The sequence below is a fragment of the Martes martes genome (assembly GCF_963455335.1).
Source record: "Martes martes genome assembly, chromosome: 5".
In the NCBI taxonomy this organism is placed as follows: Eukaryota; Metazoa; Chordata; class Mammalia; order Carnivora; family Mustelidae; genus Martes; species Martes martes.
In genome coordinates this window covers 76,058,306-76,073,590 of record NC_137892.1, presented here as the reverse complement: position 1 = coordinate 76,073,590, position 15,285 = coordinate 76,058,306, and the positions used below count along the sequence as shown (strand labels likewise).

General features: G+C 37.1%; 1 protein-coding gene across 1 annotated transcript in view; it reads left to right on the top strand.

Moving 5' to 3' along the window:
• The window catches only part of ZSWIM6 (zinc finger SWIM-type containing 6), a gene marked incomplete at its 5' end in the record, with an annotated part of 123,945 nt that overhangs the window by 54,716 nt on the left and 53,944 nt on the right, over positions 1–15,285 (top strand). The window contains one exon of the mRNA XM_080804337.1: positions 14,916–15,064. Coding sequence (XP_080660463.1) covers positions 14,916–15,064 — 149 coding nt within the window. The remainder of the gene's footprint in view (positions 1–14,915; positions 15,065–15,285) is intronic.

Here is a 15,285-nt window from a genome sequence, read left to right as displayed (position 1 = left end):
CAACCCTGAGGTCGTGCCCTGAGCTGAAATCAAGAGTCAGACACTTAACTGAGCCACCCAGGCACTCCCAAAGCAGGACATTTCTGACAGGATGCCTCATAGTAAGAAAATAAATTATAATTATTCTTAGAAAAATATTACAATTTGTTCAGAGAGAATTTAGGAGATAACTATCATTGTGTATAAGAAATCTCAAAAATGTTTATTTTTTTGGATTTTTATACATGGAACGTTACCTCATTTATTTGTAAACACCTTTATCAGCTGCTTATTTTGTGCATCACAAATACGTTGACTTACAAGAATATATGTGCAACTTGTCAGAACTACACCCACCACCTATTTCATAGGGTACGTTAACACAGGATAAATAATACAGTTAAATTATAGGTTGCTGTGCTTTAAAAACATTTAGACATAATTTTTTAAATATTCAAAAATACATTGAAGAATGTAACATAGTCTTGACTAAGCATCTCTTGGGCCTATCATTTTTACATTTCTTTGGCTATATTGATGAGATATAGGACCAGTCACTTAACTCTATTCTTTTAGGTTTCTTCAAAGTCATTAATTATGGTGAAAATTTTGGTGAATATAAATGTTTAAGAAAGTAAGTTTAAGGTTATTTCTTGAAAACTTTTAAAATTGTGAGATAAAACATACAGAAAAGTGCATAAAATATGAATGTGTAGATTAATAAAGTGAACCTCAACACACAGGTCCCAAATAGACTATTCTCAGCACTAGAGAGGGTTCCATATGACCCCTCTCTTTCACAAGCTCCTTTCTCTTCCCCATGGTAGCCACTGCCTGGTTTTTATGGTAATCACATCCATGGTGGTTTGTGTTTTGTTGTTGACATCATTAAATACTAGTTTTAGTTTTACTTGGCATTCATTCAAGTCGTGATTGTAAGATTTATGCCATTGTTTCATGTACCTGTAGTTCATTCATTTTCATTGTTCTAAAGCGGCACTGTCCAAAAGAAACATAATATGAGCCACATGTATAGTTTAAAATGTTCATGTAGCCTATTTAAAAAGAAACAAGTAAATTAATGTTTTATTTATCTGAGTATTCATAAATAACAATTCAACAAAAAGTTGACATATTTTACTCTTTTTTCATAGTAAGTCTTTGAAGTCTGCTGTCTGTTTTATACTTAAAGTATATCTCAAACCACAGCATCATCTCAAAGCAAGGGCTTTATAGCCACATGTGGCTAGCTATTAACATTGATGTACCTTTTTGTACAGTACAACTCTAGAATATTCTAGTGATGGGATTATCACTGTTTGTCCGTTCCACTGTTTTTGGATCTTGTTTTGAATAGAGCTATTGCAGGCATTATTTTACAAATCTGGTGCTGTAAGATACTTTTAAAATGGTTTTTGTGTCAGAGGAACATCCATATAGCCATATTTTTTCTAGTACTCTCCATATTAGGCTTAGCTTTATTAACATGTGTAAAGCATTTTAGTTAGTAGAGTCTGCCATTGTTAAATAACAGTATTATAAACAACTGTGGCACTCAAGTACTTTTGACCCACCAAAAGCACATGCACTTGAGGGCTTTTTCAAGTAATCTTCTGCTCTATCTTATCACCTGCCTCAATCTTTTGCTTTTTGAAAATTCAGGCTAGTTTACAGTCATCTCAGAGATTTCTCAGGAGCCTGTGGCTTCTTATTAAATTATTCAGTGGAAGTGGGATAGCATATACCATTTCTTAAAACATCTATATGTTTTCTTTCTTTTCTTTTTTTTTTTTCCCCTGAATTTATATATCCCATTAGGGTTACATTATTCTCTGAATTTTAGTTTATCCAGAGGTCCTCATCAACAATCAGTTGTTTGTTCTGCATGTGTCTTCCTTATTTTGAAGAACAGCAGCATCCAGAATTTCTTATCTACAGCTTCAAAAATTCACTTCCATGTTGAAATAGTAAGACTGACAAATCAATGTCATCTAAAGTTGGATGCAAGAAGGTGTTCATGTGACATTGTATTTCTTTCACAGTTTCTAAAATTAGAAGAAAAAGTTATCTAAGGAAATAGCAAGGACAGAATGCAGGTTAGCTTTAGGCTTAATGTGATTTTCAAATAACTTTTGTGTGAGAGCAGCTTCACAAGAGCAGTGAACTTGAACGGTTTATCCCACCAGCTTCCTTGTCTTTTAATTTATCACCAGATTTGCTCCTAGCCTGGAAATGGGCCAATTACATGAGCCACTTCCTGCCTTCCATCGTAGTGTAACAAGTGGTAAAAGTAGAGAGGTAGGAAGCGGGTCAGGACCTTAAGTAACAAAATGGGGAGTCTGCTCCTTGGAGGGTCTTATTTTAACTCTTAGACTGATGACTTACTAGAGGGTAGGATTAAAAATATTCTTCAGTTATTTGACCATATGATCCCACCTGCCTCCAAACACCTCCAAAACATTCTCCAAACTGTAAAAGCAGTACTTTTTAGTATGATCTTTCTGTTGTGTTTTTTCTTTGAGAAGAAAGATGTCTTGAACACAAAGGTTGGTAAGAGGTAAGTTTTATTTTAAGGAGAAGCATCACTTTTACTTGGCTACATAAATAGAGTCAGGATAGGATTTAGATTCAGTTATCTTAAAAGGTATCTTAAAGCCAAAGAAGTTAAGCTTATCCAAGGCCTTTTTAGAAGAAGATCATTAATTTGAAAGTAGTTAGAAACTACGTTGATAACAGTTGGATATTTGTTTTACTCGTGAATATATCCTAATACTTCTTAAAATTCTGTTGGTTGCTTTTCCTTTTAACAGTTGACCCTTGAACAACATGGATTTGAACTGCACAAATCCACTTACAACTTTTTTTTTCCCATTAAATATATGTATCATACTGTAAATGTATTTTCTGTTAAAATTTTCTTTTCTCTGGCTTACTTTATGGTAAGGATATAGTATATAATACATGTATAAAATGCATGTTGATACTGTTGACATTCTTGGTAAGGCTTCTAGTCAACAGTAGGCTGTTAGTTAGATTTTGGGGGCAGTCAAAGGCTATATGTGGATTTTTGACAGCATGGGGGGTTGGCACTGTAGGGTTACTGTATTTTGAAATATTTTATTTTTACAAGAATTTTATCCTGAGGAATTAAAAGCTTTTTCAAGACAATATAAAGCACATTATTCCTAATAATTTCCTTGTCAGCTTGGTATTGCAAATTTATAATTGTAGTAGTTTCAAGAGGAAGAAACTGAGGAGAAAGGGTTAGTGATATCCAAGGTCACAGATTCAGCGAAGATAGTTGAAATATAGCCTTAGTTATTGTAGTAGTTAAGTCCTTTTCAGTAGACTTTTTTTTGCATTTTTTTGTGTTTTCATAAAATTTCCCTCACATAATTTTGATTAGATTATAAAACTAACTACTATAGGCTAAATAGTGGCTGTAAGATAGTTGATGTTAATGGCCCTCCAAGGAGATCGCTGGTTGTAGTTCTGCGTTTTTTTGTTTTTTGTTTTTTTTCCCAGCAAAATTGTGTGCTTTCAGTTTTATATTCTAATAAAACTTCCCAGCTTCCACAGTCTTAAAAAAGATGCTGGTGTCTTTGCTAAGTACTTTTCTAGAAATTTACTGATTTCCACATGCTAGTCCACCCTCTTAGTTAACCCTGCCTCTTCTGGTCCTTTATGTTTCCTATTAAAGGAAATGTATTATATAGATTGCTAAATCATGATGTAAGGACAGAACATTGAACTTAAAATCTGAAGGCCTAGAATCTATTATTGTTTCTACTCTGTATTACCTGAGTGACCTTGGGTGAAACACATTTTTTTTCCTCATTTAAAATGGTCATGATCGTCTCTAACAGCATTGGGAGAATTTTAATAAGATATACATATATAATAATAATAATACAGTATAACTGAGTTTACTTCATGTTTAAGGTAACCAGAAGTACTCATAGAAGAGAGAAGAAACCAGTTGGGGGATGAGTGATATCAGAGTTGGTGGTCACCTTACTTTCCTCTAACTTTTTGGCATGTATTTCTTCTCCTTTCTCTCCTGGGCACTCTGGTTTCAGTACTGCCCCACCCTAACGAGCTAGCCTGTACTGGGCACACCCCCACAGAGGACAGACTGAGGGGCTGTCCTTGTCCAGTGACCAGCTGGCATTGGTCCAGACTTGGAACAGTAGTGGTGGTGGGGGGGGTGTCATTTCATTGACCCTTTCACTTCTAGAGCTTGGGCCAGTCCCAGATATAGGCTAGACTCTTCCCTGACTTCAGTGTCATGTGCCCAGAAACACCATTTCAGTCACAGAAGTAAAAGGAATACATCCATGTGTCAGATGCAGTTGACACAGGCATGTAAGATTTCTTCCACCTCTGATTCTATGACTGTGGTGGTGATACTTTTGCAGAGATGCACGAGGCACTTATATCATGCTGCGTATGTGCACCTCTTGTAGTTCTACCCAAGTGTGCACTTCTTTGTTGTTGTTCTTTGATCAGACATTTCAATTTGTTAGAGTGTGGTTCTAATAAAATCAACAGCATAAATTCCATTCATGCCTGCTACTCCTGCTTAACTTAACTTCAGAATGCCTCCATGTCCCAGCCATCTTTTATATCAGTCCATTCAGGCTCTATTAGAGATTCTAAACAAACAAGCAGACCCACTCAGCAATCCTGTGTTCGTTGTGTGCCTTATTTTTAGTTGATTGTAAACTCCATCAGGGCTGAAACTATGACTTGTGTATGTTGGTACCTTCCTAAGGACAGTACTTAAGAAGCCGTAGGTGCACAGAATTTGTTAAACAAAAAGTAACACTGTCATTTTTCATTCCATTTTGTTCTTAGTAGGAACTTGGAAATTTATTTTTGTACACATGCATGTTCCGAATCTAGCAGTAAGTGACAGTTGGAGTTGTTTGATGGAGGCCTTATGTCACATCTTTCTTCCTTTTGTTTCCCTGTGGATGGTCATGTTCATTGTAATTGGGCTTGCATTAGCAACCAGTTTTTACAAGTATCCTAGGGAGATAATTTGGCCATTATAAGCATATTCTTTCTATCATACAATATTCAGGCATTGACAGTTGGTGAAACAAAGGTAAGATCTACTGGTGATTAATACAATTTGCAAATACATTCTATAGGAGAGAATTGAATTTGCTGTCCTAAAGTGCAGCAGTGTGAAACTTAGAGAAAATTTAAATTAATTTAAAAAAGTATGTTAAAAAAATGTATAGTAGTATAGAATTATATGAAGATAAAAAGACAAATCCTCATTGGCTCCTTCTCCCAACAGCTCCCTCCCTTAGTTTCCAACAGCTCTCTTAGCCCGCAAAGCAACTGCTGTTGACAGTGCGATTTGTATTCTTTGAGACAGCTTTCTTCCTGCACACAGATACATAGTTTTAAAAAAAAAAAATTAAGGGGTGCCTGGGTGGCTCAGTGGGTTAAAGCCTCTGCCTTCAGCTCAGGTCATGATCCTGGGGTCCTGGGATTGAGCCCCACATTGGGCTCTCTGCTCAGCAGGGAGCCTGCTTCCCCTTCTCTCTCTCTGCTTGCCTCTCTGTCTACTTGTAATCTCTGTCAAATAAATAAATAAAATCTTTAAAAAAAACCAATTAAAATATTTTTCTGCATTTTGCTTTTTTCTCTTAATAGCTGATGGATAGCTTATGTTATTTCAAACATGTTTTAAATGTTGTGTATAGTATTCCATAGTATGGGTATATTTAACCATTAACCTACTGAATGATTTTGAAGTTGTTTCTCTTTTCTCCCTACTATATGCAGGACTGCTGTGACTTTCCTCTATGTGTGTGTGTGTGTGTTTGTGAATTTGTGCAAGTATTTTTGGATAATAGATTCTTAGTAGTAGAAATGCCAGAACAAGTAGTACATGCATTTTTGAGTAATTATTGCCCAATTTCCCTCCAGAAATTACTAGGTTTAACTTTACATTTTAACGAAAACTAGATGTTTCTCTAACATAGTTTAATTTTTTTTTCTTTTTATACAAAATGAATACATGATCATGTATACATGACGGTCTTTACATGAAAAAACACTTCAGCAAAAGAGAAGTAATCTTAGAACTTAAGTGTCTTTATTTGGAGGAATCACATCTCTAGTCCATGAGGAATTTGCTAGGGTAACACAGAGATGACCACTTTACTTTTAGCCCAATACCCTTCATTCTTTCTCCTTTCTCCTCCAAATCTTGCCTTCCCTCACACACTGTAGTCATCTCTGACACTCCTCACTTTAATGCTTTACAGAGGATCGCTACCAGCTGTGATCAGGTTTCTCACCAGCCCTCTGTCCCTTAACTGACCTTATGTCTGTCCATAAGCTTGTTCCCATCTCCCCCACAAATGGGTCTCTCATACCTCTCACTCTGAGACTCTTAAGAGTGTTGATGAGCTTAGAAGTTATCCTAAGTGAGAATACTTTTGCTCTTCAGCTCTGTTAATGGGGGAAAGTAACTGAATCTCTTCAGGCCTCAGTTATTTTACTTGTAAAATATGGACAATAAAGAATATGCCTATCATAAGGTCAGGAGGGCTAAAGAAGTAAATCTGAATTGCTGTTATCACTGTCATAGGGATGAGTCAGTTGACAGGAGTTTTCAGGGCAGTGGTAGATCTTTGAGGAAAATATTTATAAGCCATTTTTTAAAAATAACATCTTTTAAAATCTGAGCAAACTATTCTCGAAGCTTGCAGACATCATAGATTTCTCTCTCTCTCTCTCTCTCTTTGGGGGGGGGAGATTTTATGTATTTATTTGAGAGAGAGAGAGAGAGAGAGAGAGAGAACCCACAAGCAGGCAGAGTGGCAGGAAGAAGGAGAGGGAGAAGCAGGCTCCCCACTAAGCAGAGAGCCCGACATGGGGCTCAACCCCAGGACCCTGGGATCATGACCTGAGCCAAAGGCAGATGTTAACCCACTGAGCTACCCAGGCGCCCCAGTAGATTTCTTTTAATAGATCTGAAGAGTTGGGTTATATAAAAATAAGGCTTTCTGAGAACTTTGCATTTAAATGTTTGTGTTTGTGTACCAAGTAATACATTTTAAGCTAAGTTCTAGAAAGTGACCTACCTGTTATGCACTTTGTTTACATGCTGAATTTTAAATGAGCATGGAGAGTATACGAATACTTTGCTGCTTTTCATTCATATGAAATATGTGATTATTTCTATACATGAATAGTTTATTATTGAACTTTTGAGGTAAGTTGAATGATGGTAGGAAATGAAAAATAAGGGTGCCTGGGTGGCTCAGTCGTTAAGCATCTGCTTTCGGCTCTGATCATGATCCTGGGGTTCTGGGGTGGAGCCCTACATAGGGTTCCCTGCTTGGTGGGAGGCCTGCTTCTCCCTCTCGTGCTCCCCTTGCTTGTGTTCCCTCTCCTGCTCTATCTTTCTCTGTCAAATACATAAATAAAATCTTAAAAGAAAAAAAGAAATGAGCAATAAGGTCAGATGAGAGGAAAATTTTGGAGGAGGAGCTATAAGCCCTGTGATGGTCTATGTGAATTCCCTTGAGATCTGTGCTGATGATGGTGCAACGTAGTTAACTTCTTTGGCATTTAGCTGGGGAGAAGGTGGTTTGCTGAGGGAGCACAGATGGCACATGCCAGCGTTCCCTCTGTCAGTAGCCTCTGGGATAAAGAAAGAAGATGGGTTGCCCTCTAACAGCTCCTGGAGAGGATGTCACACTTCTGTCATCGCAGTAACATTACGTAGGTGACCACAGAGAATGGAAGGGGAGGAAAGATCTGAGTGTTGCAGCTATCAAAATATTGTAAATGGAAATGAAGGCATTGGCCACTACTTGGAATGAGGGTTTAAGGAAGAATAAAATGTAAATCTTTTTTCAAGTGTGTGTTTATTCAGTGCATGTTATTTTTCAGCAGTCTTCAAATCCTTGTCCTCTCTAAAGAAAGACTTTTTTTGAGTCTGAATCACTGAAGTTTGCTGCCCTGCCTTTTCCCTCTCGGTGCCAGTGATCGAGGTCAGGATTTTGCCTTCAGCTTGTTAGATAGGTGTACTGGTAACGTTTCCTAGCTTTAACAGTGGGCTAACTGAAGCTTTAGGAGGTGGCATTCTTCTGGGTCCCCTGAAAGAGGCTGAATGAATCACCTCTACAGTGTAGACATTTCCTGCCTGCATTCTGCTTGTATAGACAGAAATTGATAATTAAATTTTAACAAAACAAAACAAAACAAAAAACCCCACCCAATTGTACATAGATATAAATGGTTAGAACATTATTTAGACAACTGTATTGCTAAAGCAGTTAGGTTACAGTTAAGATGAGGAGGTAAACTAAAGCCTTTCATTTCTTTTTTGTTTGAGTTGTTTTCCAGCAGATTAAGAAGAGAAAAGAAAGCATTAAGTTCCCTATTAGAACCCAAAGCTGTGAATAATTCCACATACCAAACATAGCATAAGCCAGCTGTGAATGTGTCTCAGTTTCTCAGTTTAAAATTTGCAAAAGGGTTTGGTGCTGCTTAATACTTAGAAGCAACTGTTTCCTTGACACGAGAGAGATACTTCATTTGGTGCGTCTTAAATATGCTTTATTCATTAGACTGGAGAGGTGTCTGTTTGATGCCTCTGGAGCCTGAATACTTTCCAGTATGAAGATGCACAGTGTGTCACCATGTATAACATCCTCTCCAAATATGGAATCGTTCTCCTACCCCCCTGGCAAAGATTCTGATTCAGTACTTCTGAAGTGTACCTAGGTATCCATTTTTTTTCTTACAGTGTGCCTCAGGAATTTTGATACACTCTTAATTTTGGGAACTCCCAGGGTTAGGGAGTTTTGATATTGAGATAAAGCAAAACTAAATCAGAACGAGATCAACTAACAGACAGGGAAAATCAAGGACATGGACAGTGTTCCTTCATGTCCATGAATTCTCCTTTTGCTCTCTTCCTATATAAGAGGGTAAGTGAAATTCACACATCCCTAGCTGGGAATGAGAGACAATTAAACTGTTTGATTGATTGATTGATTTTTTTTAACCCGATAGTTTTACTTTCCCTAAAGGCTTGAAACTTTGAAGAATTAAGCTTTGGTAATAAAATGCTCACAAAGATTAACTATACAGTTGTAAAAGTTATAGCATTTATAATTATAAATATAAATAAGGGTAAAAAATATGATAGGTTTTAAAACTCTTTAATGGATCATTTAATTTACATACACACATTCTGGTTCCTGCCCAACTTGGAGAATATCTAATAGCAAATGTATAAACACACAAATAATGTTTTTCTTTGCATAGCTTTCTCAAAGCTAAATGCTGAGAGGTTTGTCTTTGTTTATAGATAGCCAATAACAAGTAGAAATAAATTTTGCAAATCTACATTTTATACAAGGCTCAGGCCACCCTTACATGCATGTAATCAAAACATGTTAGGATTTAAATAGCTAAACTTCAGTATTAAAATTTACTAAATGAATATGCTGTTTTAGGAAGGTTATTATTGTGGACATTTAATTTCCTGGTCTATAATGTATAGTATCACCTATTCCTAAAGTGTTAAGTTGTGTTTAGATTAAATTTTGTTTTATTTATCAACTAGTTATCTTTGCATGCATTCTTGAGGATGTTTTCTACACAGTCACAGGAAAAGATTTCTAATTCTTAGCACCTAGTTAATTTTTTATTCCTACATTATAGAATTTTAGGTTTCAGAAAATGGAGGTCTGAGGAGCTTGGATTTGCTTGGATGACATGTAGTTTTCCCAACCCAGCCTAGAACCAAAGGATTCCAAATTCAAATCCAGGGTGAGGAACCCCACATATACTCTCAGCTCACGTGTGTAGACGTTATCAGATTATTTGCAGTAAAATTTTGTCTGTGGGCCATTTTCTCTCCACAGTGCCTCCTCCTTCCCCCATGCTCTTGAAGAAATATGTTAATTCTAACACTAGCTTACCATACTCCCCCCACAAAAAACATCAAAACAAAAGAAACCCCTTGGTTTTCTTAAAAACTTGAGAAACATTGTCCATGTATTTATACATTTGCTGTTAGATATCTTCCCACCTGGACAAGAACAAAAATCTGTATGTGTGTAAATTAAATGGTCCATTAAAGAAATTTTAAAATGACACTTTTTAAACCTATTGGGTTTTAAGAAAATAATGCATTGTATAATTCAAGTCAAATGAAAGTGATTCTTGGACTCTTCCTTCTAAAACTTTTTTCTTTTAGCATGAAAAAAATAAGAGTTGAGTATATCCTACAGTTTTTGTGAAATATTTGGATGTTGACCCCTTTGCCATTTTAGGCCAAGGAGACTGGAATTTTCTCTAAACTGAATTGAAGTCTACTTAAAATACTGGGATATTTATGTGGCAAACAGAAAGTCAAGTCTCACGTGGCTGCGACCCATGCATTGAAGGGTAGCAGGCCTTCTCCTACACCATAGGATAGTCAGTCCCCATCCAAGTCCTTCTGGGACAGGATTCCTTGTAGGTCTTGGCCCCCAGTGCCCAATAGAGAACAACTAACAAGTCATGAGTATTGGGGGAAAGAACCACTGTGAAGATTGAAATTGAATTTATTTAGCTCAGTTATCAGAAGGAACACTGAGAGTGGATAATCAGTAGCTTGTCAGAATTTTCCCCAAGAAGAGGTTAAGGAGGCAGGTGTCAGATTTCCCAGGAGGATTTTTAGCAAGATTGTAGGAAAAGCTTAAATACGAAAGTTGAGAGCATATGGAGGAGTTGTTTGGAAAGTCTCTTCTAATGCATTTAGATAAAGAATCTGTAGTTGTCTTTGTGCATTTGCATGTGTGTGTGTTCTGTGTGTGTCCGTCTCTAGAATCAAGGGGATGGGCTGGATTAGGGGCTCCCAGTCCCTGTGGAATACAGATATAGCCCCGGTAGTTGACTCTTCACAGCACTGTGTGGCCTTAGATCTTCCTGTGAAAGAGAAATGTGCTACAAATGCTTACAAACATCCCAGTATCCTTCCTTAATTTTATATTTGATTTAGGGCTAACAACGCCTGCTTCGATACCTTCATGATGCAACATTAGCTCCAAGGTTCTGGGATGTATTCTTCAGCAGGGGAGAGATCCAGGAGACTGGATTTGGCATTGTGGCTGTGGAGAAGTTAATCATCCTGAACTTGTTTCTCCTTCTGTAGAATAGTAGGGCTCATAATCTTTACTCACCTCTAGGGGACCTTGTGAGGAGAAAATGAGATATATGTATGTGAAGATGTTTTAGCAGTCGCTGCTTTTTGATGGGAATCCTTTTCTCGGGAGGAATGTACATAGTTCTTCCCATTTCTATTACTTGATTTCCTGATAGAGACAAAAATTAGTTAGGTGTCAGAAAGCAGTGGTGAGCAGGACAGCTATAATCCTTGCTCTCTGGAGCTTTAATATCTACCTACTTGCCTAGTACCTACTTGGAACAACCTTTTCTGCCTTACTTTTGGAAGAGTGAGTCTCTCCATCTCTTCCTCATAGGTCACTCATTCCCACTGCCCTCCTCACTCAGTTTCTGTCCCAGTCTTTAAATGTTGGCTTTCCTTAAGCTCTATCTTAGGTACTCTTGTCCTGTAGAGCCTCCTGTAAATATCCAGTTCCCTACTTGAAGTCCTTTCTCTTTTCTTCGCTGTCTGAAAAGTGCTTCAAATTCACCATGTCTGAAACTGAACTGAGGACCTAAACACTGCCCCTCCTACCCCCTAACCTGGTCCTGCTCTGATCTGTATGTCATTGAGTTGTCCAGTATCTCATCTAGTTATTCTTATTTTTTTGCAAAAGATTTTATTTATTTATTTGAAAGAGAGAGACACAGCAAGAGAGGGAACACAAGCAGAGAGAGTGGGAGAGGGAGAAGCAGGCTTCCTGCTGAGCGGGGAGCCCGACCCTGGGATCATGACCTAACCTGAAGGCAGACACTCAACAACTGAGCCACCGGGGCAGCCTTCATCCAGTTGTTTAACCCAGAAACCCATGTCTCTCTCGATCCTGCTGATTCTAAATTTCACATACCCACTTCATTACCACGTTGCATTGTTTTTATGTCTTAAATTCCTGTCAGAGTCTCCATTTCAGTTTTCAGTGATGTTTTCAAGCTACCATCGTCATGATTCACACAGACTCTGCATATATACCATTCTCACTGTTCTCATATGTATTTCTGCTTCCTAACCTATCCTCCACACTTGAGAGATATTTTTCTAGTACTTAAATATATTCACGTGGTTCTGAAATTTTAAAAATATGGAAAGGTATTCAGTGAAGAGCCTTCTTTCCTTGTGTACCGAGGTTACCCATTCTATGCATATGTAAGGAAATACTAACATAGGCTCTTTCTAAAACATCACCATAATAAAGGGAGATGTATTATGCATCCTTTTCTTCAGCCTGGTTTTTTTTTCCCCCATTCAACAGTATATCTTGGATATTTTTCCATCGCAGTACAAAGAAAATATCCACATTTGTTTTTATGGCTGAATATATTCTATTGTAGGAATGTTGAAATTGATGCACATTAGGAGAAAACATCTTTAACTATCTAGGGTGTTTCATTCTTCTTTGGACGACCTTGTTATGAATTCCCATTTGTTACACTTAGGGAAGAAAAAAACTGAGCTCCCACTTGCCAGGGCTCTCAAGGGCTAGCCCTTGAGGATTGTCTTGTAGTTGTCTTCAGGATTGTCTTGTAGTTGTCTTCTCTTCATCCTCTACTTTTGAGCTGTGTGGATGTGCACTGTCTTTTATTTCATCCATGTTCTGTGTTCCTTACCTCCTGAGATGTCTGCCTAAGCTCTTAGTCTCACATTCAGACTCATTCCTTTTTCTTCCTTTTTTTTTTTTTTTAAGATTTTATTTATAATTTGACAGAGAGCGACATAGCAAGAGAGGGAACACAAGCAGGGGGAGTGGAAGAGGGAAAGCAGGCTTCCCGCAGAGCAGGGAGCCTGATGTGGGGCTGGATCCCAGGACACTGGGATCATGACCTGAGTGGAAGGCAGATGCTTAAGGACTGAGCCACCCAGGCGCCCCACTTTCTCTTCCTTTTTTCTTGGTGGCACCCCTCTTTCTCTTCTTTTTTTCTTTAATTTCTAATCTGCTTAAGTAAAATCTCAGCTCAATTTCCATTTCCTCAAGGTGTGCTTACTCTGGCAATCCATGGCCAAGTAAGAGCTTTCTGATACAGTCTGCTGGCATTTTGGCTTCTTCCTTTGAGCAGTTATTATTATATATTTAAATGTGTGATTACTAGATTGAGACTTATCTCACACACTTAAAATAGTGTTTCTCTTATAGTGGGTTGCAGCCCATTATGGGTTATGAAACCAGTTTTAAAAGTTGTAAGCCCTTTAAAAAAATATAATAGAGAATATCAGACCCTTTCACTTATAGTCAGGGTCTTTTTTCATCATACTTTTGCTTCAGATTAATAGATAATAGATGTCATCACATAAACACTCATATATACAGATATGTTGGGCTTGATGTAAATTATATTTGTTATTGTTGGTCCTAGTCAAAAATAATTTGTTGGTAAATTATATGAGGACAAGAATTCTGTCTGTTTTGCACACCATTTCATTCTCAAGTCTAGCAGGAGTCACTCAATAAATATTTTGGCTCAGTGAACGAATGAATGCATGCACACCTTTCCAGAGAGATTCATAGACTCACTGCTCTCCCCTTAGGGACTAATGGACACTGGTTCTATGCAGATGTTAGTGATTGTTTCTTTGGCCAGTTCCTTCTTAGATCATTAGAAGAAAAGAAATGGTATGTACAGCCAGATTTAAACAAATGTATTTTTTTTTAAGATTTTTATTAATTTATTTGACAGGGAGAGAGAGATCACAAGTAGGTAGAGAGAAAGGCACGGGGAGGGGGGGGGGAAGCAGGCTCCCTGCTGAGCAGAGAGCCCAATGTGGGGCTTGATCCCAGGACCCTGAGATCATGACCTGAGCCGAAGACAGAGGCTTAACCCACTGAGCCACCCAGGTGCATTTTTAAAGGGTATTTTTTAAGGGTTGGTGAGATTAAACACTACTGATGAAAGGTTTTTAGACAAATTTTTTAATATGTATATTTTAAGGGTTGGTGAGATTAAACACTACTGATGAAAGGTTTTTAGACTTAAGTTTTTTAATATTTCTTATGAATCTCAGGCTTTAAATACCATTTAAAAAATAAATAATGAAACTTAATTTTTACCTAAGTATCTGGATAATTTTTGAATTTCTAAGGTAGTTTACACACAGGGCTTATGACATGGCTGTTATCTTTTGTGTGTACTTCAGCAATAAAATATTTACGCAGTTTAGCAAGGTGATACTACAACCTGGTTTAGTACAACAGCTGCACTGCCTGTTCCCATGTGGCTTGATTTCCCTTTTTAATCTTCAGTTTTCTGCAACTAAAGACTATGTCAGCATGTAGTTTATACGGCAGCAGATAACAGTGAAAGCTTCTTGAATTAACATAGTAAAGAGAAAAATACTCTGCTCAGTTCACTTGGTTTCACATTTTTCTCATGTCTTTGAAAAACATTTTCCTAACATATCCTACATAGTAGAGCTTTATAAACATCATGTATTTACAATGAGACATTTTTGTGACTTTTTTATTCTTTAGAGAACTTGTAAACTCCTCTCCAAACATTTAGTTTAAAATATCTCAGTTCTGCAGTGATCTGCATTTTAGCTTAGCACAAATCAAGAAAATCCTGGAAATAAGAGTATGATTTTTATATTTATTTTCAGTCATAAATTTGTATGTATAATTGAAATTAAGGTTGGCTTAAAAAGTGTGTAGGCAAAAACTGGAGAATCTTAATTCTTTTCAAGTTTATTATCAGAGCCCTTTAGCACAGAGTTTTTATCTAGCATATGTGTTATTTTTTCTTTCTATTTCTAGGTGCTCCTGATCCAACAGCAGGTGCTAGTATAGATGATGAAAACTGCTGGCACTTAGATGAAGAGCAGGTTCAAGAACAGGTTAAACTGTTCCTTTCCCAGGGCGGGTACCACGGATCAGGGAAGCAGCTTAATTTGCTCTTTGCAAAGGTATGATTTTTTTTTTTAAAGAAATATTCTAAATATATACATATATAGAAAGTATCTATATATGATGATGTGTACAATAGAATAAAGGCTTCTTTCTTATTTCTTTTTTTTTTTTTTTTTAAAGAAGAGCATCTAAGTTAATCAACCAGTTAGAATCTATTATGTTGTAATGCATTAATTTACTTAGCTATCCTTAGTCAAGATGTGGAACATTTTTATTT